Source organism: Tenrec ecaudatus, chromosome 16 (assembly GCF_050624435.1).
Source record: "Tenrec ecaudatus isolate mTenEca1 chromosome 16, mTenEca1.hap1, whole genome shotgun sequence".
Classification (NCBI taxonomy): domain Eukaryota; kingdom Metazoa; phylum Chordata; class Mammalia; order Afrosoricida; family Tenrecidae; genus Tenrec; species Tenrec ecaudatus.
The window spans coordinates 106,428,803-106,454,513 of record NC_134545.1 but is presented as its reverse complement, the minus strand read 5'-3'; the positions used below and the strand labels follow the sequence as shown (position 1 = coordinate 106,454,513).

Sequence of the window (25,711 nt, the reverse complement as noted above, 5' to 3'; positions counted from 1 at the left end):
ACCTTGTCTTAGCAGGGGAGCCACGCAGACAGCCGCTCTTCAGTAAGGTCCCATTCATGAGTTCTAGCCCACGTGATGTTTGGGGGCACACCATTGGACTCACTGCATACTCGAACAGATCTTATTGAAAGAATGTCCGGCGGGCGTGCCTACCTTTGGTAATTGGGGAAAGCCCTCCCCCCATTGGCGTATCGTGGGTAGAGGCCAGGGGCAGGGCTCTATATCCCTGGCTGGAGCAGGGCAGACGCCTAAGTGGGGCCTCTGTGGTGCTTTCCTGTCCTGCTTCAGAGCCCTGAGCGGGGTCTGAGCTGGAGTTTCTGTTTCTTGACTGTTTTCTTGCAGCCCACAGCCCTCTCTGTCTCTATCCCCGCCCCAGCCCCACCCCACCCCGCCCCGCCCCATCTCATTCCCGGCCCATCCCTGGTGGAAGAGACTTCCAGGCAAGAACAGGATACTCTTCCTGGGGCCACCTGCTCCTCCCACCTATCTGAGCACTGCAATCCAAGGAGGGTTTACCTGCAAGCCTGGAAACTCCCTCCCACCACTTCCCTCGACCTAGCTGTGCACCACCTTGCCATCAGCTCCGGGGCGATGCACCTTCATCCTCTATAGCCGCCCTGTGGCGGCGCAGTGTTTGAAAGCAGGAGGTGATCTCTTGTCCTCTGAAGGTCGTTCCCCTCCCCACCCTTTCAACAGGCTTTGTACCAGCCAGTGTCCTCACCTGCAGATCCTCCCTTCAAGGCTGCCTGCTCCCCGCCCCCTTTCTGGACCTACACACACCTAGACTCACCCTACAGACCCTGTAGACCTGGGCCCTCTGTTCAGCCTCTGTCTCAACACACACTTGGACCCACCTTTAGGCCTCCCACCTACACATACCTGGACCCACCTTCAGACCCTCTCCTTCTTCCCTACACTTGGACCTACACACACCCGGACCTGACTTTTGGCCCCTTCCTATGCACACCTGGACCCACCTTCAGGCTTCCCACCTACAGAAACCACCTTCACACATCAGGACACACTCTCCAGGCCCTGCACACCCAGACCCTCTCTTCAGGTCCCCTTCCGACTCGCCTAAGCCCACCCCTCAATCCCCAACACATACCTGGACCCACCCTTCAAGGTCCACCCTCCCCCCCTTTACACTCCTGCCCACAGGAACCCCCAGCACCATTCTTCATGCCACCACCTCCACACACAATACCTGGCCTCCCATCAACCTTCAAAACACTTGTACATGGATGTAAAGACCAGAGAACGCTGTCGCTGAGCATATGTCTATGGCACTGGCCTCTTGAATCACCTCTCTAGCCCTCTGCTCCCCATTTCATGTTTTTGAGGGAGTTCTGACGGACCTGGCTCCCACGCCCAACTCCTGACTCACTGCGATTCTGTCAGTGTCCCTGACTTGCCCAGACTTGCTTACTCGCCTGCTCGCTGTGCACTAGGTACCTTTGCTCCCGTGAGCACTGCTTAGTCTAGCCTGTTGGATCCCCATCATGTGTATTTTGGTCCCGTGACTTCAAAGTCTCATGTTTTCTTTGAAAAATCTAATTAGGCCTTTTGCAGCCAGCAGGATGAGGGTGCAAACTCGCTTCCCACTGCGATCCTGGCTGGAGTCTCATTTTTAACCTCAGCGTGGCCTTGTCTCGGATTGGTGAAAAATGTTTTCTTGGCATTAATGATGGAATTTCCAAGCAGGGGGGCTTACCCTTTTGTTTCTTTAGTTTGGACGAACCGTTTGTACCATGTAATGGGTCAGGGGTGGCTGAGCAAGTTGGAAGCAGAGTTTGACCTGAAGGGTCCTGACTTGTCCCTGCAGCTGTCCTAAGGGATGCTGGTTTGAGTGGGAGGGGGCACTAAGAGGGCTAGAGCCTGAGATGTTTGTCCTTTCTAGAACTGTTTTCCCCCACTCCCCTACTCCTCTGCTCTTCTCCAAACTGCCCAAGACTCTTCTATCTTACCTGTATAGCTCAGCCTTTAGAACACACACACACACACAAACACACACCCCCTGCGCGCGCACACACACACACACACACACACACACACACCCTGCACACACACACAAACACACCCCCCCTGCGCACACACACACACACACCCTGCACACACAAACACACACCCCTGCGCACACACACACACCCCTGCACACACACACATACACACACACACACACACATCCAATCAATTCTATAGGGTGGAGTAGAACCAACCCACAGGATTTCTGAGATTGTAAATCTTTATGGAAGCAGACAACCTCATTCTCTCTCCCATAGATCAGCTGGTGGGCTCAAACCATCAAACTCTTGGTTAGCATCTGCTTGCTAACCACCGGGACCACCCCTGCCTTCTCACATGGATTCCTTGAGAATTTCCTGGCTTGTGGTGTTTTAAAATGCTGTGTGTTGTATTCCACTCTCCTGGATTCGGGCTCATTAGCTAGTCTAGAAAGCAAACCAAATCATGGTGACCCCCGATCGAGTGTCCACAGCTGGACTCTGCGGCGCTTTCAATGGCTGGATTGTGTGGAAGTGTGAAGTCCTGGAGAAATGGAATGAACAGAGAATGGGTTTGTCCCATGGACTTCCTGAAGGTCCCTTTGTTGATCACCAGGTCTTCCCTGCAATGCACCTTTGAGTGAATTTCAATTGCCGACCTTCAGTTGACAGTTGGGAAGGTTGACTGGTTTGTACCGTCATTGGGCTCTGTGAGCCTTGGAAGACTCCCCACTGTGGCAGCGCCCTTCAGCATGGGTAGAGCTGTCCCCACGCTGTCATCTTTATTGGAAAAGATTAAGGGTCTTCCTCCCTCAGAGCAATGACTGAGTTCAAACCACTGATGTTTTGGTTAGCAGCTGAGGGCTTAGTTACCATGCCACCTGGGCTTCTTAGTCTACTCAAGGCCCAGAAAGGTCTCGTTTGGAAGGAAGCCTGTGGGGCTTCCGTCCAAGTGCAGAACTGGATTGACCACAGGCAGGATGTTTTGTGTGGAAGCCATTTGGGGAAGCACTCTATAGCTCTTCCTTAGTTTGAGGAAACATGAGCTTCCTCTTCAAAGGAAGTGAAGAGTTCTGCTAGGGCATTCAGTTTGGGCCCAATCCTTTAGCAAAAAGGAGGCGGCTTTTGTATAAGGCAAATAAAATTACTCTCGGAACGTTTGTTTGAGAGGGTGTGTGTGTGTGTAGTGGTCTGCCTACTTAAGGTAATTTTTAAGCAATGAAGGAAAATAATATGTTGGATCTCCCATCTCTTTGATTTGACTCCAAATGTCCTTGGCACTCACCAACAGTAAAAAATTAGAATAGTAGTAAAAGTTAATGATGCTATTACAGCTAATGCCATCTGCCATTTTTGTGGTGCTTGATGTGAGTCAGGGATGATGCAAATTCTGTACACGCGTTTCCTCTAGCTTTGATGGTGAGGAGACAGCTCAGAAGATTATGAGTCTCGCCAAATGTCACACAGTAAGTCTACTGGTGGTCTACTGCTCTTGGGAACTAAGTAGGTCTCCTTTGCACTAGTGGGTTGCTTTTCTAACTGCTTCCCCCCCTCCCCCAAAATAAGGCATCTTTGGGGCAGCAATGCCTTAGATAACCACAGGCCCCTTTTCATGGATTTTTAAGAATCGTCTTTCCCGGGGTGATGAAAATGAAAAATGATTTCCGGGGCTGGAACATTATGTTCCTCAGAGGAAACTTCCATATTGGATTTAATTGCTTAATAACTTCAAGTCAAATGGTGTTTCACATGATTGTTCAGTTTTCATTAACGCTTCCTTCTGAAACTGATCATAAAAGTTCGCTGTAGGTGCAAGATCATGGGCGCTGTTGGGAGGGAGAAAAGTCCTTTCTCTGCAGGCTTCTGTCCTAACCAGCCTCCTTCTTATTACCCATAGGAGTTCTCGTTGATTGAAAAGTGCTGGTAATTCACTTCACCCCTCAAATTCATCTCCTGTAGGAAGCTGAGAGTGATTGCATATTCCTGGGGCAGGGATCTGATGACATAAATGGAAAAAGGCCAGTGGTGCCAGTGGGGAAAGACACTGCGCCAGTTGCCGTGGAGTCAATGCCCCAAGTCCTGCAGCATCACACTGCTCTCCACATGTGTGTCGGTCGTGGCTGTGAGCTCGTGGAAGCGATAGTCAGACCTTTCTTCCAAGGTGCCGCTGGGTGGCGTCCAGCCGTCAAGCTTTCACTTAGCAGCCAAGCACTTCTCAGCATGCACTGCCCAGCAGCATTGCTAGAGGGCGTTGGCATTAAATGTGTAATTGTGTCGAAGCGGAGGTATCTGTCGGGGTGCTGGTGTTCAGCTCAGGACCCGAAACCTCTCGCCTTCTCCTCTCGCTTCCACCACGTGGAAGATGGCCCTTGGGTTATTGCTGTTGTACTAAAAGGCACTATAACTTCTGTCTCTGTAGATCATCTGAGATTTGAACCTTTCTGCTTCCAATGAAGAGGAAGCATTCCAAAGGCTCCAGGGATGTAAAAGAAGGAGTTTGTCTGGGCAGCTGCCTGGGTGGAAGTCAACCCATTGGTCGATGGGACAACAATGAGAACTTCCAACCTCTGCTGGCTTGCCCTGCCTTCCAGTGATACTTCCTCCACGTTCTTTTGTTCCATGGGAAAAACCTGATGGGCAGGAAGTCCTCCTGACCATGCAACTTTCCCTCCCAGTCCAGTGACTTTGCTAGAACATGACTATTAGCCCATCTTTGTGTGGTCTCTCAGAGCTGAACTGAAGAAGACACTTCCTCATTCTCTGGGGCTCTGGCTTCTGCTTATTTCTTCCGTTGTTTTGGGGGGGGTGTGCCTTCTGAGCATCGCGTGTAATCATCACACAACGTCCATCACTTCCCCGCACCCTTGGCAAGGCATCTGGACTTCCTGGGGAGCTCCCCCATGGCCCACTAAGCCATCAGTCAGAGGGCACTAACATGAGGCACTGCATCAATTGCTGCATACAGTTGTTACCTGACGAGGCACGCACACAGCGACTTGGCTGCCAAGGAGGCCCCCATCCCAGCCACCAGGCGTGCCCCGTGTGCAAAGGAGAAAACAAGATTCTATTCCGAGTGGACAGTAAGCAGATGAACTTGCTTGCTGTTCTCGAAGTGAGGACGGAAGGGAACGAGAGCTGGGGCGGGTTTTTGCGCTTCAAGAAGGGGAAGCGATGTAGCCTGGTGTTCGTGCTGGTTATTATGACCTTGGTGATGGCCTCCTACATCCTCTCGGGAGTCCGCCAGGAGCTCCTGATCCCATCCCCTTTCCATTATGGGGGCTTCCCCAGCAGCACCGGCGTAATGGACGGCGAAGGCCCGGGCGACCCGAAAGAGCACCACCACCAGCCCTCAGTCAGTAATCTCTCCTACGTGAAGGATTACCCAAGCATCCAATTAATCATCAACAGCATCACAGCCAGGATCGCCTTCACCAGCAGACAGCGCCCCAGTCTGGAAGACCTCAAGAAGCAGGAGTTGCATGTGAGTAGGCGTGTGCCGGTCTCCATGCATTTGCCTATTTGTAAAGAATGGGCGCCTCCTCTGAGAACATTTAGAGCTCAACAAGGATACTAACCAGAGGGCACGGGGCGAGCGCTCTTCTGTTATGGGGTACCCAAACGGAGGCAGGCTGGCTAGCCGGCATGGCATGGCTAGACATGTTCAAGGGCTGCCTGCTCATAACTGCATTCCAGGCCGATCATTGTCATTTGGAGTTTAAAAATTGGGTTCCATTTGATTTCCTCTTTCTGTTTTGCCCTAATTAGTATTTTTGCCTCTAATGGCCATTTAAATATCGAGCAAGTAAAAAGATTTCCGCTGTTTAATTTAATTAGACTGTTCTCTCTCTCTGTGTGTGTGTGTGTGTGTGTGTGTGTGTGTGTGTAAGATAAGTCACAGTGGAATGGGAAGTAGACAGAAATACACACGCCATCTCAACAATTCCTCTATGTACATCCCGGCAACACGGTTTACAGCCTTCAAGTTGTGCAGCCGTTCTCGCGCCTTTTCCAAGTCCACAGTCGAATGGATTTTGATTAAACTTTTATCTTCTTTCACTCCCAAGATTTATTTTTACTTGGAGGAGATGAAAGAGTCGCTGGTTAGTTTAGCTTTATCGAGCATCAGATCAAACGATGCTCTGGATTTGAGCACGCTCATAAACATCAGGGCAGGTTTCCGTTGTAGCTGGAACGCAGTCGCTAATTTTCAGGTTTCTTTCGCCTCGCCCCGCTCTTCTCCATTTCCTGCAGATGTTCTCCGTCATCCCCAGTACGTTTCTCCCGAACAGTAAGAGCCCCTGCTGGTACGAGGAGTTCTCGGGCAGAAACACCACCGACCCATACCTGACCAACTCCTACGTGCTCTACTCCAGAAGGTTCCGCTCTACCTTCGATGTCCTGCGCAAGGCCTTTTGGGGCCACCTGTCGCACGCCCACGGCAAGCACTTCCGCCTGCGATGTCTGCCCCATTTCTACATCATCGGGCAGCCTAAGTGCGGCACCACCGACCTCTATGACCGCCTGCGGCTGCACCCGGAAGTCAAGTTTTCCGCCATCAAGGAGCCGCACTGGTGGACCCGGAAGCGGTTTGGTGAGTGGGGGACACTTCCGGCGGAAGTGTGGTCTGCTTCCGGCGGAAGTGAGTTTCAACTGATGAACGAAGTAGGGGAATCGCATGCTTCATGAAGCTTCCTGTCACCCTACTCATTCAATGGACGTTTGGAGGTTGGTGGGTGGGAGAGTGGCGGGTTGCCAGGCACTGTGCTCCGTCTTAGGCCACCATTCTGTAAGGGTTAGGCAGACAGGATGAGAAAGCATCCCAAGAGGCCAAGATATGTCATGGTTCCCCTGGGAAGGTTGTAAAGGCCCCCCAGGTAGTTGATAAAGGTAAAGGCCCTACAGGTAAAGATCCAGCAGAGGTTGGACCCCATTCCCGACCACCAGCAAGCATTCAGTAGGTGGACGCTGTGCGCAGGGCAGAGGCAGGGCACAGTAACTGGCTGCCCTTCCTCCCCATTCCCTAGGACAGGACATGACATCAGCCTGCAGGGCAGGGTGCCCTTTCAGAGGCCGCTCCCCTGGGAGAGACAGGCTAGAAGGACAGCTCTGTGGGGCAGTCTTTCAGCTTCTTAGCGTAAGGGACAGTCGTGTGGGTGGCTTCACTAGCCTGCCCCACAAGGTAGAAGTCCAAGTCCAAGGTAAGTCATTTGGGAGGACCCTGGGCCTCAGAACCCCCTTCCTGCAGCCTGGTTCTGCCTCACCCCTGTCTCATCTCCAGGCATTTGGGATTATTGTTTCCTCTCCTTGACCTTTCTCTTCTGCCAGGAGATAATTGGTCACCCAGAACAGATGACCAATGACTGACTTGGGACAGAGGCGAGCTGCTCTGAGGGCGTTCCCCATTGGAAGGTCTCAGGTGGTTCAGAGAGGCAACTGAAAAGTTCCTTAATAGAATCACAGTGTAGACCAGCTCCTCGTGTGTCTCCCAGTGGCTGAGATCCGTTTGATGTTCCTTGTGGGGGAAGTGCTATGGCAACATAAACTGTGGCCGAGCTGCTTGTGCCAGAAGCGCTTGATCTCACTCCTGCTGTAGAAGACTCTCCCCTGGAAGGTTTTCTGTTTTTCCGTAATGCAAACCAGGGAGGAGAGGAGCAGGGCGTGCCTCTGAATCTAGTCCCTCTAGTCACCTCTGCCCGACCCTGACTTGTGGGCATGCTCCTTCTTCCCTCCACCTTGGCTTGCTGTGGTGCTCTTTGAATAAGCTTGAAAGTAAAACAGACCCATTTTTAAGGCCAGATGGGCACTTTGGCTCCACCAGGCAGCTAGCAGGTGAATTCACTCCAACAACCACCCAGGAGATGCCCTAGTCCCCTTACTGTTCAGACAAATGGGCAGCTGTCTGATAGACCTGCAGGAAGATGCAGGTGGGGCCCTGATGAAGAAGGGACCCTTTTGGTCAGCCATCTTCTGCCCCTTGCCCTTGTCCATACTGAGTGTCTTGGATGACACTTTGGCTTGGCCATTGGAATGTCTTAGCTTAGTGCACTTATTGATGAGCCTCAACTCCCCAGACCCCTGCTGGTGTCTACAATGAAACCTTGGCGAAAGAGAACTCAACCGTTTGCTCTTGCTTTCTGGGTCCTGTTAAACCCAAGGGAGCAGTTCTCCGCTGCACCATGGGGTTTGTGTGTGTCTGAATCAACTCAGCCACTGTGGGTTTGCTTTATACCCACTGTCCTTTATTGGTTCAAAGCCATCCAGCAGCTCCAGGGAAGACAAGCCTGGCGGTCTGTGTTTGTGGAGATGACAGCAAAGTGGAGATGGTGGGGGTAGAGGGTGGGGATTAGAACTGAGAAAGCCACATGGGGTTGTCTTGCTCTTAACACATGTGGTTTCCACGAGTCAGAATTGATATAAGACAGCACCAACCCAGTTTCATGGTATTGCCATCCTCCACTTAGAACCTTTATTGATTCAAATAAAATAGCTGGTTTTCAGATGTCATGCCCCTGCTGACCTTTCTCTGTTGTGTCCGGGCCTTTGGGACTTCCCGACCTCTTGTCACTCCAGGAGGCCACTCCCTGTGTGGGGACACCTCAAATGCCACTAATTCCAGCCTCTTGGTTCTCCTAGGAATCGTCCGCCTGAGAGACGGGCTTCGGGACCGCTACCCGGTGGAAGATTACCTGGATCTCTTTGACCTGGCCGCACACCAGATTCACCAGGGGCTGCAGGCCAGCTCTGTGAAGGAGCAGAACAAGATGAACAAAATCATCATTGGTGTGTGTCCTGCGGCGCTCCTGTCAGGGTGGGGCAGCCTTCTCAGGGGCCCCGCTCCAGGGCCAGGCACGCCCTGGCTTTGTTTCATCTGCGGAACTTTGCCTTAACTGCTTGCAGACAGCATCTGTCCAGTGTCTAGGGTCCCACCTGGCTGTCAGTCTGACCCCTGCCCCAAACTGTCAGTCCTTAGTACAGCTTGTCCAAACAGAAGTGCTTAGCTTTCCTAATTGCCTGGAGATCCTAGCACCACTGATAAGGTGTCATTTTTTCCTCTTTTGTGTTGTTTGTCTGTATTTTCAAGTTGCCATTTTTTCCAGGCTCTCTCCTTTTTGTTTAAATTGAGCAATGCACACTTGACTTTTCCCGATCTAGGGAGCTGAGCGAGCCTGGATAGAGATCATACATGTGACATACTGATTAGTTATCAACTTGATGCTGGGGGCTTTTGTCAATCCTGGTGGCTGAGACCAGCGGGAGCTTTGGAAAGACCCAATCCCAAAATATCATCTGTGACTAATTGCCATTTAAAAAGCCGAGCCTTTGCCAACTTAATGTACTAGACATTCAAAATGAGGTTGTTGTATTTATACTACTTTTTAAAAATTACAACAGTGTCATGTTAAAATACGTGTGTGTGTGTGTGTGTGTGTGTGTGTGAGTGGGTGGGTGGTTATGTGTATTCTTTCATTGGATTTGGCTTAAAAGAAGATGTTGATTTCACTTATTTCTTTCTGAATGAGATAAATGAAATCATTCTGCTTAAATTGGTCACCTGAGAAAGTGACTCATTCTTTTTTAATTGTCCTTGAGCCATAATCAGAAGGCCTGGTGGTGTAGTGGCTTGCACATGGGATTAGTAACCACATGGTCAGCAGTTGGAAGCCACCAGCCGCCTTGAGGGAGGAAGATGAGACTTTCTGCTCCAGGGAAGATTCAGGGCCTTGGAACCCCCTAAGGGCAGGTCTTTCTTACAGGGGTCTTAGGAGTCAGCATTGACTTGATGACCGGGAGTTGTTGGGAGAGCCAGGGTCCAGAACTCCCCAGTGAATGAGTTAGGGGCAGGCCTGTGTTCCTAAGTCCAGACTGATACATTCAGACACCAGATGAGATCATGCCTCTGTCCCCAGTATGGACGGACTCATCACTGTTTCCTGTAGTTGGGGGGTCCAAACACCACCAGCTCTAAGTTAATATTTGATTGACTGTGATCTCTTCCCTCTGGGTCAATGGCATGTTTTTATGACAAAGCTGAAACTCGCCTCCTAGAGGGATGAGACTGCCTGCCCTCGTACAGATTGAGGGTCTGCCCAACCCGCAGGGCCCGCACCCCTCTGCTTGGTCGGGTCGGCCAGTGTCAGTGAGAATTGACTCGGTGACCGTGAGTTTTTCCGAAGGACCTCCAAATGGAGACGAGATAAGTCATGACAAGAGAAGGCCCTAGTTTGTTTTCAGCTACTAATGGGCAGGTTGGCAGTTTGGATCCACCCAGGGACTCTGATGGAGAAAGATCTGGTGATCTGCTTTTGAAAAGATTACACACACACACACACACACACACACACACACACACACTCACACTGTCCCCAAGCCAGTCTTGACGTACAGCAACCTTGTGGGACACGCTCCATCTGCCCCACGGGTTTTCAAAGCCTTGGTCTTTACCGGAGTGGAGGGCCACCTCTTGCTTCTGCAATTTGGCTGGTGGGTTCATTGCATGGACCTGCTGCTGAGCACCCAAGTGCTTTAACCTCTGTGTCACCAGTGCTTCTCTTGTAGACATGAAAGCCCAGGAAGCCTTATGGGGCAGTTCTGCTCTGCCACAGGGGTCATGGGAGTGGAGGTCAAATCCATCACACCAGGCCCACCACCAGATTAAAGAGCCAAGGAAAGAGAAGATCACTATCTTTACATTTACCAATCCCATGTGGAGTCCGAATCGACTCGACGGCAGTGAGTTGAGTTGATCAGACCAGATGCTAAGGCTCCCAAGTGGCGCAGTAGGTTTCAGTATTATGCGGCTAACTGAAAGGTCAGCGGTTCGAACCTGGCAGCCTGCGCATGACAGCAAGATGAGGCAGTCTGTGCCCATAGACTCACAGCCTTGACACCCTGTTACCGTGGGGCTACTCCATTCTGGTGGGCTGCTAAGGGTTAGGAGTGGGGAGCACAGAGTTTGATGACTTGTGTGGTGGCCTCACCCTGGGCAGGCAGCATGGAGAGCTGGTCTCTACCTCGCCACCTGTGCCACTAGGCTGGACTGTGCTGTGACAGAGCGGTCCTGGCATTTGTGAGTTAGCTCATGGTGCTCATCTGTAGGATGGACCATTGGCCCAGGTCGGTCCCACACCCCTCCTCACCCTGACAGTGTGACTCAGTAGTGTTCCCGCTGCCTCAGTCTTCATCATCGTGGGCCTCGAGTCAGGAGGGACTGCCCTCAATGGTCTGTGCAAACAGCTGGAGCCACAAAGGAGGTTGACTCCAATGCCAGGCTCTGTGGGGCTGGTGCTCCAGGCATGTTGAGAGGCTCCTGAGTCTACTCCTGTGGCACCCTGTCCTGCGACAGCATCCTCTAGTGGTGTTGGAAATACTTGTGTGATCTGCCTTCTTGATGGTTGGATTCAGGGAGGGAAGGTCCACATCCATCTTGTTTCACTCATATATTCTCTATGTCGAGCCCAGTGCCTGGCACATGTCAGATAACAAATAAGAACTACATAGATGGGTTTATGGATAGATGGGAAAATAGATAGATGGGTGGACGGATGGAGGGGTGCATGGGTGATGGCAGTAGATGGACGGATGGGTTGGTGAGTGGAAAATGGATGAAGAGATGGGTGGGTGGGTGGATGGCTGGATGAATGGATGAGTAGATGGATGGATGGGTGGAAGGATGAATGGACAGATGGATGAAAAGTACTTTTGTGGTTGTAGAATCAGTTCTTTTTTGAGATTTGACAGGTATTATGCAATTCACATTGAGACACTTCCCTTTTGTAGTTCTGTGTTTATTGTGAATGGAACATTCAAAGGACTTTGATTGACTGTCTTTTCTGTACCCCAGGGCCTATCTCTCGAAAAAGACTGGAGCAGAAGCTCACCTGGGTGTGATTGCATCCAGCAGGATAACTAGGACTTGCCAGCTTCCTGCAGTATTTCCATGGCCCTATCACTGATCAAAGACACCTAGGCTTCTGGCTCCATTTCCCCTGAATAAGGGGCTTTGTGATGTCAGATTGTCCTGTGTAAGATGTCAGGAAAGCAGCATGTAATTGATGGGTTGGTTTGCCTTTTGTCTTAAATCTCAGGTGGTTGCCCTGAAAATGAAAGAGGGAGCGGATGCAGTTGTCTGGGAAAGTTTGGCATCATTGAGAATGTCTTTGTCTTGACCTTACACACACACACACACACACACACACACACACACACACATCCTCGATGGGGTGGTTAAAGTTTTCACCCCTCAGTCCTACAGGTCACGATAAAACAAGGACTCAAACTGTGTCAGGAACTCTGGTGGTGTAGTGGTTATGCATTATCCACAGGTCGGCAGTTCAAAACCACCAGCCACTCCTCTTGAGAAAGACAAGGCTTTCCACTCCTGTGAACAGTTACAACCTCCGAGACCCATGGGAGCAGTTCTACCCTGCCCTAAGAGGTTGCTTTGTGTCAGCATCGACTCAATGGCAGTGTGTTTTTTAGGGAGAACCGTGTCCCTGTCTTCTCAGTCAGCACTGGTTGAGTGCCAGCTGCATGCAGGATGATGGGATAGCAGCCCAAGCAGGGTGATAGGTAGATGATAGACAAGTAGGTGGTTGTGTGGGGTAGGTGATGGGTGATAGACAGGTGATAACGTGGGTGGTTGTGTGAGGGGAGGGGATAGGCAGTTATAAGATCTGATAGGTGGGTGATCGATAAACTAGGTGGCTGTGGGCTTAGGTTGCCAAACTTATCTGACCTACAGCACCCATTTTCAGAGGGAGAAACATAAAGACTTACACCCCAGAAATTGTAAACATTTGTACCATCTCCCTAAGCCAGGACCCAAACTCACTGCCATCAAGTCCGACCTAACTCATCACGGTCCTGTAGCACAGAGTACAATTGCCCCGGCGCCTTTCAGACACTGTCCATCTCCGGGAGCAGAAAGTGGCCGGTGGTGTCCAACTGCTGACCTGCCAGTTAGCAGGCCATTGAGTTCGCCGCTCCACCCCCTTAGCTCATAATCTGGTGGAGGTGTCTGCTTGTGAAGCCCCCACCCCCCTGGATCTTGCCAGCCCACCCCCCAGGGGGATGGTGTTGCCTGTTTGGGAGACTCTGGGTTAGCAAAATGTGACCTCAGCCCCTGAGGCCGGGTGTCCGTGAACCTTGGGTCCTTCCCTTGTGACTCACTGACTGACCTGCTGTTGTGTTTTAAGCAAAGGCCCAGGGGTGTCCCACTTCCTAACGAAGGCCCCTTCCCCTGCCCCTTCAGCCCTGACCGTTCTGAAGACAGCCGTCTATTGCTCTCTATTCTCAGCCGGCCCTCGGAACGGCTGCCCCCGAAGCTGCGCGCCCCCACACAGTGAATTTGTGAAACAGGAGCCTGATGCTGGGACAGTTTTCATGCACAGTCAAGAGTGGGGAGTGGGGACGAGGGACATCGGTGTGGTGGAGAGGGCCTTCACTTCCAGATGGAGTGGGGCCGCATGGAGGGGGCGCTGCCCTCTGTGGATTCCCATCTGTCAGGGTTGGATGACAGACTCAGCGTCCCGATGCCCTACGGGACGCTCTATCCTGGACCCTCGTGGGCCCCATGCCCTGCGGTCTCTCACATGTAGTGCTTCCGTCTCCAGGGGAGGCCAGCGCGTCCACCATGTGGGATAACAACGCGTGGACCTTCTTCTACGAGAACGGTACAGACGGCGAGCCGCCCTTCCTGGTCCAGGACTTCATCCGCGCCATCCAGCCCCAGGCCAAGCTGATCGTCATGCTCAGGGACCCCGTGGAGCGGTGAGTCTGCAGGGCTGGCGGCCCAGGCCCTGCTTGTGCGCGCACTCTTCATATTTGCCCCCCCGCCCCCCACAACGTGTCTCTGAGACTTAGACTGAGCCAGTTTATTACTGTGGGTGCCTGGAAACAAATGCCCCACCCAAAGGAGAGCGGTGACATGTTCCTCTGCTGGGGTCAGTTGTTAGTGACCTGACAGGACAGGAAGGTGGGCCCATCACAGGGGAGACTCCTAGACACAGCTTAGATTTCCCCCAAGGAAAAAGCGATACATACATATACACCTATCTCTCTACCTATGTAATTATATATATGTTTAAGTATGAGTAATTAAAAATCTCCACATTCACCTTGTTGGAATGCACAGCTTGGTGGCATTATGACCGCACTCACCGACGTGTGTAGCCGTCACCACGTCTGTTGCCAATCAACCCAAACTGAAGCCCAGTGCCCTCAGCGGGAGCCCCCGTGCCCATTCTCCCTGGTGGCCACCCATACACACTATGTTTTTGTCACTTCTAGATACTGCCTAGAAGTGGGTTCAGACTGTTAGACTGAAAAAAAACCATATTTAACCCGTAATAAAAACAGATGGATGTTGATTGCATCCAGGAGTGTGAGTTGAGGTGACCGGAGTGTCCAGCAAGAGGAGAACCTCGAAGCGCTCTTCCCAGGGCTTCTTGGCATTGCTGTGGAAGGAAGCTCTGGGCTCAGGAAGGGTTTTCATAGACGACTGTCCGGAAGCGCAGGGAACCGTGTTACTGATGCACTGGAAATACGGCTCGGCTGCTACTCTGAACTCAGAGATTGCTTCCTGGAAACTGACTGAATTTTTCCCAAGAGGATCTGGGCCATTGTTTGTCTCAAAGGTGCCTTTTAGGAATCAGGTCTTTCAGGGCTCAAGGGGATACCCGAAGGCAATGGCCTCAGCAGGATGGGTCACTCCACATGACTGGAAAGCCAGGATCCTGGCTTTGAGGGGGGTGAGGGGCTTCTCAATGTACCCCTTGTCCCTCCGTGTCTGCCTGGGTTTGCACCGATGCACGGTGGCTTCACGGTGCCCGTGTTGAAGGGAAAGGTCAGTTTGGAGAGCAGTTTTCTCCACACAAGCAAGGTTTGTGTTCCCCCTCCCCCGCCTCTCTTTTTAAATAAACCAACTTGACTTGCTATGTCACTGCTATTTCTTATGTAAATATTGTTCTCAGGGCAATCCTCAGTGTGTTTAAACAAATTGCTGGATGTTTTCTTAGCTATTGTGACCTTTGGGCCTTTTGCCTCTGGTGAATCTGACCTGAGGACCTGGGAGGGGGCTTCCTCCTTTGGGTGCAGTGGGGACTTGCAAACCCATTTGTGTGTGTGTGTGTGTGTGTGTGTGTGTGTGTGTGTGTACCTCGCAGCTTTAACTGGTTGGGCTCTATGTCTCTCTTTCACCGTAGGGCCTTGTCAGTGCCCGGCTGTGTGTGATTCTCAACCTTTGCTGGAGAAGCCAAAAGGGAGACAGATGCTGGAGCGAGCTGCTTTGTCTTAACGGCCAGGGCTTGCCCAGCGTGGAGAGCAGAGCCGGCAGGATCTTGAACAGAGGCAGCTCGGCCAGTGCCCAGCGCTATCACCGTTGATGATGCCTGCTAGGACTGTAGACTCTTAGGGGAAATCATTTCATCCGGTGTTCCCTCCCCCACCCCCATCAGAGATATGGCCCAGTCTGTCCCAGCATCCTCCAAGATGCAAGAAAGCCCTTCAGCCCGGTGGGAAAATTCTTCCTTACTTCAAGTCCATGTTTGGCTTCGGGGAGCACCCACTGGTCCCATTGCTTCCCGTACACCAGAGTCTCAGCCTTTGAGAGCCTGCCTGACCCCCAGACAGGGACCAGCCCTTTGTGTCTTTTTGTCTCAGTTTAAGCCCCGACCCATTCCTTTTTCCACAGCCTGCTTCTCTGGCCCCACCTACTTGCCACTTGTCAAAACAACAGTACATGTTTGTTGTGGTGTTTTACTTGCACAGTGGGAACCCACACAGGAGCATTCCATTACCTTTTCATTCTGTTTTCCACGAATTTTTCAAAGTGCCCTCTTATGAGACAAAGGGAAAAATTGCTTACACACTCTCACTTAGAGTTAACTCTGTATAGTGTGGTGTGTTTTCTTGTGGATGTTTTGTTGGTTCCCCCCCACCCCCCGAATGTAGGTGAGCTCAACGAGCAGGGTCGTGTATGTGTGTGTGTGTGTGTGTACATGAACAGTAGTGAGCGTGTGTGATAGCAGCGAACTGCTGCGGGAGTCTGGTTTTAGGTTTGCTTCTTTCCTTCAACATCGTGGACCCCGAATGTTGTGCTTTAAGGTCGCCCTGACCGCTTGTCCCTCAGTTGGAATCTGTGTGCACACCCCTTCCTGGAGTCCTCAGACTAGGTCTCACGCCCCTCTTCAGACGCTGCCCCGGCCCCCATTAAAGCAGACAACTTCTGCTGACTTGGGGGCCACTCCCACTGGCCCAGCCCGCTCTGCCTTCTGTGAGTCTTCCAGCCTCTGCAATCCTTTCTTCCCTCTGATCCCAGGCAGTGCTGGCCTTGGGGCAGCTCCCGCCCTCGCCTGGAGGTTCCCACGCACTCGGAGGCGGGAGCTTGGCGCTTTCCTCCCCACGTGGGCAGCTGACACAGAGCAGTGTTGCTCTCGTGCAGACAGGCTTACATAATGGTCTGCCTCAGAAGGATAGGCCAGCACCTGGGCCAGCCCCTCACCACTCGCTAAGGTGTTTTTACAGCTGCTTGGCCCCTGTCCCAAGCTGCACTTGGCGGGAACATTCTTTCTCAGGGGTGTCTGTCCCAGCCTTTGGTCTGCCACCAGCTGGGTGTTGGCGGGAAACAGACCCCGGGGCCAAGTGGGAGAACCTGCTGTGCAGAGAGAAGGCAGGGCACCACCGTCTTGCCGGTCGGCTTCCCCTGGGCGTGTTTTTCTTCCTTGAGTCTGTCCCTCTTTCTCAGGACATGAGCACATGAAGGGGACTTGGTGCAGGGTGCGCAAAGGGCCAGATGCCTGCGCCAGTGCTGGGCCGAGCCACCGTGGACTGACCTTGGCTCTGATGTGGTAACCCAAGTGGTCACCACGACTCTTCGTCTTAGAAGAATGCTTTATTTATCCTCGGAACGGAAAGTGAGGCTTTCTTGCCTCCCTGGCCTTCAACTTGGCAGAAATCATGCCTCACTTGGGAGTTGTGGAGCCTCGCCACCTTGGCAGGCACAGTGTGTGACGAAGGAGACCCATGCCTCTGAGAATTCACACTTTGTCAGACAAGATGCCTTGGTTCTTTGGTGACAAACTGGGTGGCGCTGAGGCAGAGGAGGGGACTGACCCGGTCATTTCTCTTTCAGCTTGTTGTGTGAAGCTGGCAGTTCTGCTGCTGGTGCGTCCAATCCCTGCAGGGGTCCCAGGGAGGCCAGGGTTCAGTGGAGCATCCAGACTAAGACAGACTAGGAAGGAAGGCTGGTGAATGACTTAGCCACCCAAACCCCCTGAATCACACACAGCAGAGCTTTGTCTGACTTGCACTCTTTGGACCCGCAATCAGAGGGATCCGTTGTTGGAGTGGATGTCGCTGGAGGCAGCCTCCTCGTGTGGGGAAGTAGGGGGTCAGTGAGGCAAGGGGTCTCTCCCGAGGCAGTGGATGGGCACAATGGGCACCGTGACGGCCTTGAGCATCCATGATTGTGAGGGCGACACAGGACCCAGCATTGCCTCATTCTGTTACATACATGGTCTCTATTAGTCATCCTGGGCGAATGACTGCCAGCTGGTCCTGGACGCCATCAGCTGGGGTCTCCTTGGGTGTGGTTGTTGTGAGATGCCGTCAAGTCCATCACGGCCATTAATAAGTCTGCTGCGTAACAAAACACAGCCCCGCCTGGCCCCGCCCCATCTTCGCAGCTGTTGTGCTTGAGCCCCTCATGGGCACCTGTCTTGTTGCGGACACGCCTCCTTTTGCTGCCCCTCCACTGCCTGCCCAGAACCGGTCTCTCTTGTTAATGCGTCCGAAGCAGATGAGCCCAAGTCTCCCAATCCCTGCTTCTTAGAAATATTCTGGCTATATTTCTTCCGAGACAGAGGAAGTCTTAGAAGTCCGTTGTAATTTCAATATTATTCTTCAGCACCATAATTCAAACACATCGATTCTTCTTTCATCTTCCTTATTCAATGCCATCGTGTGCATGTGTTTATCTATATTGAGAGAGAGAGAGGGAGGGAGGCGTTTGTTTATGTCATGGAAATGGCTCACACAGTTGCAGAGGTGATAAAATCCCCATCTTTGGGTCAAAAGCCCAGTGGGGGGACTTCTCCTGACATACATAGCTATGGAGGTGGACAAGCCCAAAATCACCCCGTCCTGTGCCAGGCTTCTGGCTGCAGAGGTGAATGAATCCAAGGTCCTGCAGGCCAGATGGCAGGCTGCTGCTGCTGCTGCCCCGGACCAGCAGGCGATAAGGCAGGCCGCTGGTTCAAGTCCAGAGAAGGGGAGGTTGGCAGATGAGCGAGCGTGCTTCTCCCACACTGCCCACCTCTCTTGCCAAGCAGGTCACCCAGGAGACTTCATCAGAGGAAATGACTAGGTCTTACCTGCCAAACCACTGAATCCTGGCCCCATCAAGTTGATGCAAAAGCTTAACCATCACCATGGGGTCACTAGTTGGATCAGTTACCCACTGCTAGGGAACAGCCAGGGGGAACCACACAGTGTAGCCAGGTTCCTAGGGGTCCCGGCAGGTAGACACCACCCCCCACCTCTCACAGGGCCTCCTTCTCAGGCCGCAGCCCACGTGTTGGCCAGGGCTGGGGCCTCCTCTGAAAGCTTGACTGGGGAAGGGTCCGTTCCAGGCTCACGTGGTTGTTGGGAACATTTGGTTCCTCACGGGCAGTTGGAATGCGCAGCTCTGTTGTCTGTGAGCTGATGGATGGAGCCTGCCCTCAGTCCTTTTGCATGTGGGCAGCTTGTTTGATGCACGCCCGTAAGTCAGAACCTGCTGTCTTCTGTGCCCAGATCACAAAGCGATGTCCTTCCACCTGGAGGGTATTACTTTGGCCACAGGCAAGCCACTGGCTCCAGCCTGTCCTCCAGGGGAGGGGATGGCGTAGTGTGGACACCAGGAAGTGGGGTCATCAGGGGCCTTATCAGAAGTCACCTGTCATACCTGTCCTCTCTGATTCCCCTCTCCACCCCTTCCAGAACCCAGGGCCCCGAAGTTCAGAGAGGAGTCAAGGAGGCAAGACCGGGTAGCTCCAGCAGCTGGCCCAGGCAATGCTTTCCACCCCCACCCACCCCCCACCCCCTGAGGCTGGAATTGAGTGCGTCTACTTCCTGCCTGTGTTACGGGCAGCGGCAGCTGCTTCATTGTTTCCTCACCTTGTGTGCAAATGTGGAACAATAGGGATGCCTTCTCTTTTGAAACCCATGACTCATGGCCTGTCGGCTAGGGCTGGCTCCTTGCCTGTCCCAGACACATATGATGATGGAGCTAATGTATGTTTAGATCACTCTTGAAGAAACAAACCAGCGTTCCAAGCCCGAGTTCCCAGTAGGATAACTGCATCCTGGGCCCGAGGCCCGCATTGGTCACCCCTGACCTTGAACTTGTGCAAGTGGGAGATTCCCGGGGCTGCTTGCCGCCAGTTGGATTGGGCCAGACTGTGGTTTTCCTTCCACAGTTTAGCCTCAAGGAGGAAAAGGGGCAAGCATTTCATTTCTGGGCTAGATTTGCATTTCACCCTGACTGGCTGAGTTGCTCTGGCATAGGGGCTTGGCCATGCTGGGATTGCCTTGTGATACTGCGAAGCCAGCCCCTGACAGTGCGTCAGACCCTGGGCTGCTCTGGGAAGCAGCTCGCCAGGCCTTTCATCCTTGTCTCATTAGAGAAACCCTGCTGAGACCTGGTCAGCATCGCAGTCGCGCGACTCGCAGGTCTCCATGAGCACAGAGTCCCCTGGCCAGGAAGGGGGCCCGTCGCCCACTTGGAAGTTGAAAGTTCCACCGCAGGGCCACTGCTGCCCATGGTAATTGTGGGCAAAGTCACATCGGGCTCATGTAAGTGCCCAGCGAAATAAGCAAATGAGAAGCGCCCCCCCCCCCAACCCCCCACTTCTTTTTTGCTTTGTGGAGGAGAACAGAGGTGCGGTGGGAAGGACTGGGTGGGAGAGTTCTTGTGGCCCTAGGGGCCATTCAAGAGTCGTTTCTCTGTGTAGGAGGTTATAACGATTGAATACCACAGCCAAGCATGCATCCGCTAAATCGGTCCACTTAATTAAAGCAAAGCTGCCGATGACAATGAGCAGAATTTTTCTTCATTTTCCCGGTTCCTAAGTGGAGAAGACGGCTCTCTCTGAGCGCTTCCCACGGTGGCCTCTGCTTCTCCTTGTGAGGCTGGTTGATGGCAGAGGGCTCTTGATGCAGAGGCAGCTCCGGCCTCCATTAAGTGACAGCTCCACCCCAGGGGCACCTCTCTCTGCACAGGGTCCTTGGGAGAGGGCCTACACTGGCTTCTTTTGCTTTGGATTCCGCTCTGCCCAGGCAACCGGGACGTGGGCGTCCTCCATCTAGGATGGTGACTCCTGAGGGAAGGAGACTGTGGCTCCGAGAAGAATTGGAAGGAGTTTGGGCCCAACCCCTCCCTCCACCGCCCCCTCCTCCCCCGCCCAGCCTTGCAACTTGAGTAGTTGCTTTCTCCCTGGGCTCGTAGAAACGGGTTTTTTAAGCAGCCCAGTGGACTGGTTAAATAATTAATCTCCTTATGACCGTGAACCATGAGCAGATGCAGAGCTTAATGAAATGCATCCATTTAGATGCTCTCGGTCATTTGGCCACTGCAAGGATGGGCCCAGGCTGTGGGCAGGAAGCCTGGCGTCGTTGGTTTCCTCCTGTCCGGCGGTGTGTGGCGGGCCTGTGGCGGGGTTAGGGGGACAGCTGCTGGGTTGAGACAGGGCCCCGGGCAGTCTGCCATCCCTCCACCTTGGGCAGGCGGCCTCACCTCTCAGTGCCTCATCTCTTCTCTTCTTCCATCACAAAGCCCACCCCATCTAGTCCAGTTTGACCTTGTGAGACCGAAGAGATCTGCTTGCCAAGACTCTGCCCTAGGCAGTCCGTCTGCACCAGACAGCTTCAGCTTTCTTCAGTGGAGCAGCTGTTGAGTTCGAACCACTGACCTTCCAGGTCGCAGGCCAGCATTTAACCCACTGCACCACCAGGAACCCTCCTCCTTTCAGGCAGGGGGAGGGCAGAGACCCATCTCCAGGGTTGTGGGATTAAATGGCCTCACTTCGTAGCGGTGCTGGGCAGGTGGAAGGTCTGTAAGGACTGCCTCTTATCATAAGCGAATATGTTATGTGCTGAGTGCCTCACCCACCTTGGCAGGCAGACTGCCCGCTGGCACCCTCGTGGAGTCACGTGAGGCGAAGGGCAGGGCTAGGCCGTAAGAAGATCTCCCACTGATACAGAACCGCCCCAGCGCTGGGCCTTGCTTCTGTTTCCCAGGCAGGCATGTGGGCTCCAAGGACCGAGTCTCCCATCTGATGTCACCTGGTTAGAAGTGGCCACGCTAGCCTTACTTCCATGTTGTCCAATGTGACATCCAACTTCTCCCTCCTTCCCTGGCTGGCTGGTCCCAGGAGGGCCACCCACTGAGCTGGGTGTGCCGGCCATGGTGTGCAGAGCTCTGGAGTGCTGAACATGACCTCTGTCTTCAGGATGCTTACAAGTCCTTGGCAGGCTGGGAAAGGGCGGTTCTCCCAGGGAGGAGCAGCCAGGTGAAAGAGAGACTGTTGACTGGATGTGTGGGGGAGGTGACAGTTCAGGGCACACCAGCCAGCCGTGTGTCTGATGTCCCAAGGCTGCCATAGCAAACTGTCACCAAGCCAGTGGTCCAGGGATAGAAATGTACTGCCTCACAGGCATGCAAGCCAGGAATTCCAATTCAGGGTTTCAGCAGCCAAGACTCAGAGGACCCTGTCCTGCCTTTCCAGTGCCCCTGGCTTGCAGCAGTAGCATCCCCCTTTCTGCTCTGTCGGTACATGACCATTTTCTCTCTGCCTCTGTGTCTCTGTCCACGGGTTCAATGTTAGATGGGAAGCTTCTTCTGACTGTGCGGCTGTGGGGGGCGATGAGCCCAAAATCATCAGGTCAGGTGGCAGATGACTGACAAACTCCAGGACCAGCCAGCAATATGGCAGGCCACTGGCTCCGATCCAAAGAACCCGAGGTCGACACATCGGAGGCAGGGTCCAGATCCAGCACAAAGCAAGACGATGACCTGGATAAGTCCTCTGAGGGGCTGGCCGGCCAGCCCGGCTCCACAGCGCCTCCCAAGGGCAAGCTCTAGGGGAGGCTGTGGTTCCACAGCAGGGAGGCCTTCTGTCCGGCCCTGGCCAGCAGCCCCTGTCCTTGTAGGAGAGATGCATGTGCTCAGTCAGGATGGCCCTGTATCAGAGGTTGTTGCGTGGTGTGAACCTGGAGGCTGTTGGAGGGACACTACCGAGGCGAGGAGCTCAGGCTACCTTTATCACCATCTCCACAAGGACTCCTGGCCCCCGGGGAGGGCCCAGAACTAGTAGCTGCTCTTGGTTTCATGGCGATCGTGGGCCTAGCTTGGAGCAGCTGCTGGTAAATGCCATCGCATATGGGAAGGAGGCGGCTTTGGCAGTAATAGTCCTGAGGGACGGGTGGCGTGGACCCCAGGCTACTGAGGCAGAGCACCACAAGCCACGCGGCTGAGAAGCAGGTGCTTGTTTGCTCCCGGGTCAGGGGACTGGACGCTCAAAGCTCCCCAGCAGGACTGGGATGGTGGGCGATCCTGGCTGGAAGCTGTGCCCTCCTGTCCGCCGTCTGCTCCCATGGCCCTCGGGGGTCTCAGGCCTGTGTGAGCACCCCAAACCCATGTCACCTCATCTTCCCTGGGCTGTTTCTGCACAGACCTTCCAAACCAAACCAAACCATATCATACCATACCATACCATACCACACCACCCCCCACCACTACCATTGAGTCAATGCCAACCCCGAACAACCCAGCAGTCCAGGGAGAGCTGCCCTCAGGAGTTCCTGAGTCGATTTCCTCTGCATGGGGGAGGAGGCCCCCTCCTTCTCCCAAGGAGTGACTGGTGGTTTTGAACTGGTGACCTTGGGTTGGCAGCCCAGTGCATCACCACTATGCCAGAGCTCCTGTTTCCCAGCAATGCCACATTCCCAGGGATTGGAACTCAGGCCCGGTGGCACAGGGTTTAGCTGCTCCATTGTTCACCAAAATGTCTGCATCTCAACCCTTCACAGAGCCTCTTTCTCCCTGAGGTCTTTCCCAGGTCGGGGGGGGGGGGGGTGTCAGGACTTGTCAGCCTCTATACTGCCTTCCCCCAAGCAGGGTTCCAACCTGACCACCACCCCCCCTACATGAACACCACCCCGCCCTCACAGGCTGTAGAAGCAGACTTGGAAATAGCCACAGCGCAGAAGGCCCAGAGAGTGTGCGCGCTTATATTTGGAATTACTATTGGAAACAGCCCCGGCCAAATGTGACACTCATCTGTGCAGGGGGTGAGGAGGCGGCATTGGGGAGTGAGAGGAGGAGGTAGCATTACAGGATGGGGGCTGGGAGCCCCAAAAGTGGCTGTCCTTCCAGAGGAAACCGTCACCCCCATCCCTCCACCCCCATCAAACCCTTCTCCCCACTGGCCTGCTGGTTGGAGATGGTGTCGCTCCCACGTGTCTGCCCTGCAAGGGGACCCATTCCCTCCCACACTCTTGTGGCCGTACCACTGGTAATGCATCCCGAGACGGCCACAGGGCCTGCGGGTCTGGGATGGCTTGTGAGCAGTCAGTGCCAGCTGAACCGGGGGCACAGCTTCATGTTGGCCTCATTCACTCCGGCGCCGCCTCCTGTTTCAGAGTTGATTGTAATGCCAGGCGTGGGCATTTCGCTTTACCTCCTCCAACCTGGACTTGTAGTGTTTGTGCCAGCTGTTGGATCCAGCTTCGGGGGTCCTGGTGGATTCTTACTCTGGAGGGGCCCACTGTCTTCTGAGCGATTTAAAGGCCTCCAAGATTATGGGCCTGCTGTCTTCTCCCAGAGAGCCACTGGGGGTGGGGCAGGGATCACAGAAATGTGTGCTGGACCCGTTCTGATGGGTGGGAGCCCCAGGGTCTAGGCAGACCCTGCAGTGTCCCTTGAAAGCTGGACCCTTTGTTCTGGGTTCCTTTTCTCCTCTACGCGGACACCTGGCCTTGCGGCTGTGGTCCTCATGGTCACCGTCCTTGTGGCTCTGGGATCTCAGGGAGGGAGGGGTGCTGACCAAAGGAACTCTAGGCCTCCTCGGGATTGGGGGTTAGAATCCCAGCAGGAGGCGGAGGCCATCGTCCTGGTGCAGCAAGCCCTGCCCACGTCCTTGCTGACTGGGCACCTGGAGGGTTTGCTGAGGTGACTGCAGACCGGCGTTCTGCCCTTCCTGATGTGAAACAAACGAAGAAACCTCGGCGCAAGTCGCCTGGCCTGTTCTCAGGAATGCAGTTTTCCATTTCTTAAAATTTCTTCATAATGCGACCCTGCGATGGCCGTGGATCCTTGGAGAAAATAGGTCAACTCAGAAGGACCCCTTTGTCCCCCCTCCACACCCCCACCCCCGGACTAGTCGCCATCTCTGAGCTCCTCTCTCTGCCTTGAGTTGAGCGGGCCCAGCAGATCCCCCTGGGAGCCACAGTTGGGTTGAGCCTTGGTTTCTGAAGGCACCATGTGCATCCCTGAGAGGACGTGTCTGCAGCCATCCACTGGTTGCAGCAGACACCTTGATAAGTGTTTTATGTGGAGTAAAGCCTTACACGTTTGGACTTACCCTCGTGGGATAACGCTTTGACTGGTCCTTGCACTGTGCGTTAATGTTTCCCTGAGTGGAAGAAAGGCCTGCCAATCTAGTCCTCTAAGACCGACTCCCAGAAGCTGAGGGAGCACAGGGCTGCTTGCACCCGGGGTCTGCGTCGCAGTGGCGGGGGGACCTGGGCAAACACGCTAAGCTGATGGGCGTTTCCACACTCATGTGGGAGTGTTTGCACATCGCTTTCCCCACCCGTAATGTCAGCTACATGGGTGGCAAGGGCCCGGGGTCCCCAGGGGAACTGGCCCCTGTGATTGTGCATGATTTGCCAGCCTCTCTTGGCAGATGTGTGGTTATAGAGATCGGTCTATTACATGCCCCTTGCCCTAACAGTCACGGCGCAGTGTGCTGAAGCAACCATACGGACACACAGACATGCCAGGGGCTTATGTGGGACAAGGTGGGAGCCTCTGCCTGGTTTGGAAGCGGTGGGCTGGGATTTTCTCTCCCCCCCCCCCCCTCCATGGTGCTGTCTGGCGCCCACAGGTGCTGAGAGCCCCCTCTGATTGTCTCTGCAGGCTGTACTCAGACTATCTCTACTTTGCGAGTTCGAATAAATCAGCGGACGACTTCCACGAGAAAGTGGCGGAGGCCCTGCAGCTGTTTGAGGGCTGTGTGCTGGACTGCTCGCTGCGTGCCTGCGTCTATAACAACACGCTGAACAACGCCATGCCGGTACGTGGGTGCCGCCGCCGCCGCCAGGGCGCAGGCCACTCTGGACTTGAGCGCAGAAACACACCATTTGCTTGTGGACTGTGTTTGCGTGTGCACAGTAGTGCACAGGGCCCCAGTCACAGATGTGTGCGTGGCCTGCAGAGGGGCCCTCTGAGCCCCGCCCCTCCCCCACCCACTATCACCCACACTCCCAGTGCACTGTCCTTCAGAGAGAGAAGGGCCCAGCACAGCGTGCCCCAGGAAGCACCGGCGGCCGTGTGGGCCCACGGGCACTGGAACACCCGCCCTCAGGTTGTCCTGAGACAACCCCTGGGCTCTCCATTGCAGAGCAGCATCGTGCACGCCCCTCCACTCACTTGCCCCTCGGGAAAGGGC

General features: G+C 53.9%; 1 protein-coding gene across 4 annotated transcripts in view; it reads left to right on the top strand.

Annotated features, from left to right (window-relative positions):
- The window catches only part of CHST15 (carbohydrate sulfotransferase 15), a 71,373-nt gene that overhangs the window by 39,880 nt on the left and 5,782 nt on the right, over positions 1-25,711 (top strand). For all 4 annotated transcript variants that reach the window (XM_075534809.1, XM_075534810.1, XM_075534812.1 and 1 more), the window contains exons 2-6: positions 4,423-5,484; positions 6,255-6,594; positions 8,637-8,783; positions 13,616-13,772; positions 25,180-25,336. In XM_075534809.1, the coding sequence (XP_075390924.1) occupies positions 4,939-5,484; positions 6,255-6,594; positions 8,637-8,783; positions 13,616-13,772; positions 25,180-25,336 (1,347 nt within the window). In that variant the 5' untranslated portion in view covers positions 4,423-4,938. The remainder of the gene's footprint in view (positions 1-4,422; positions 5,485-6,254; positions 6,595-8,636; positions 8,784-13,615; positions 13,773-25,179; positions 25,337-25,711) is intronic.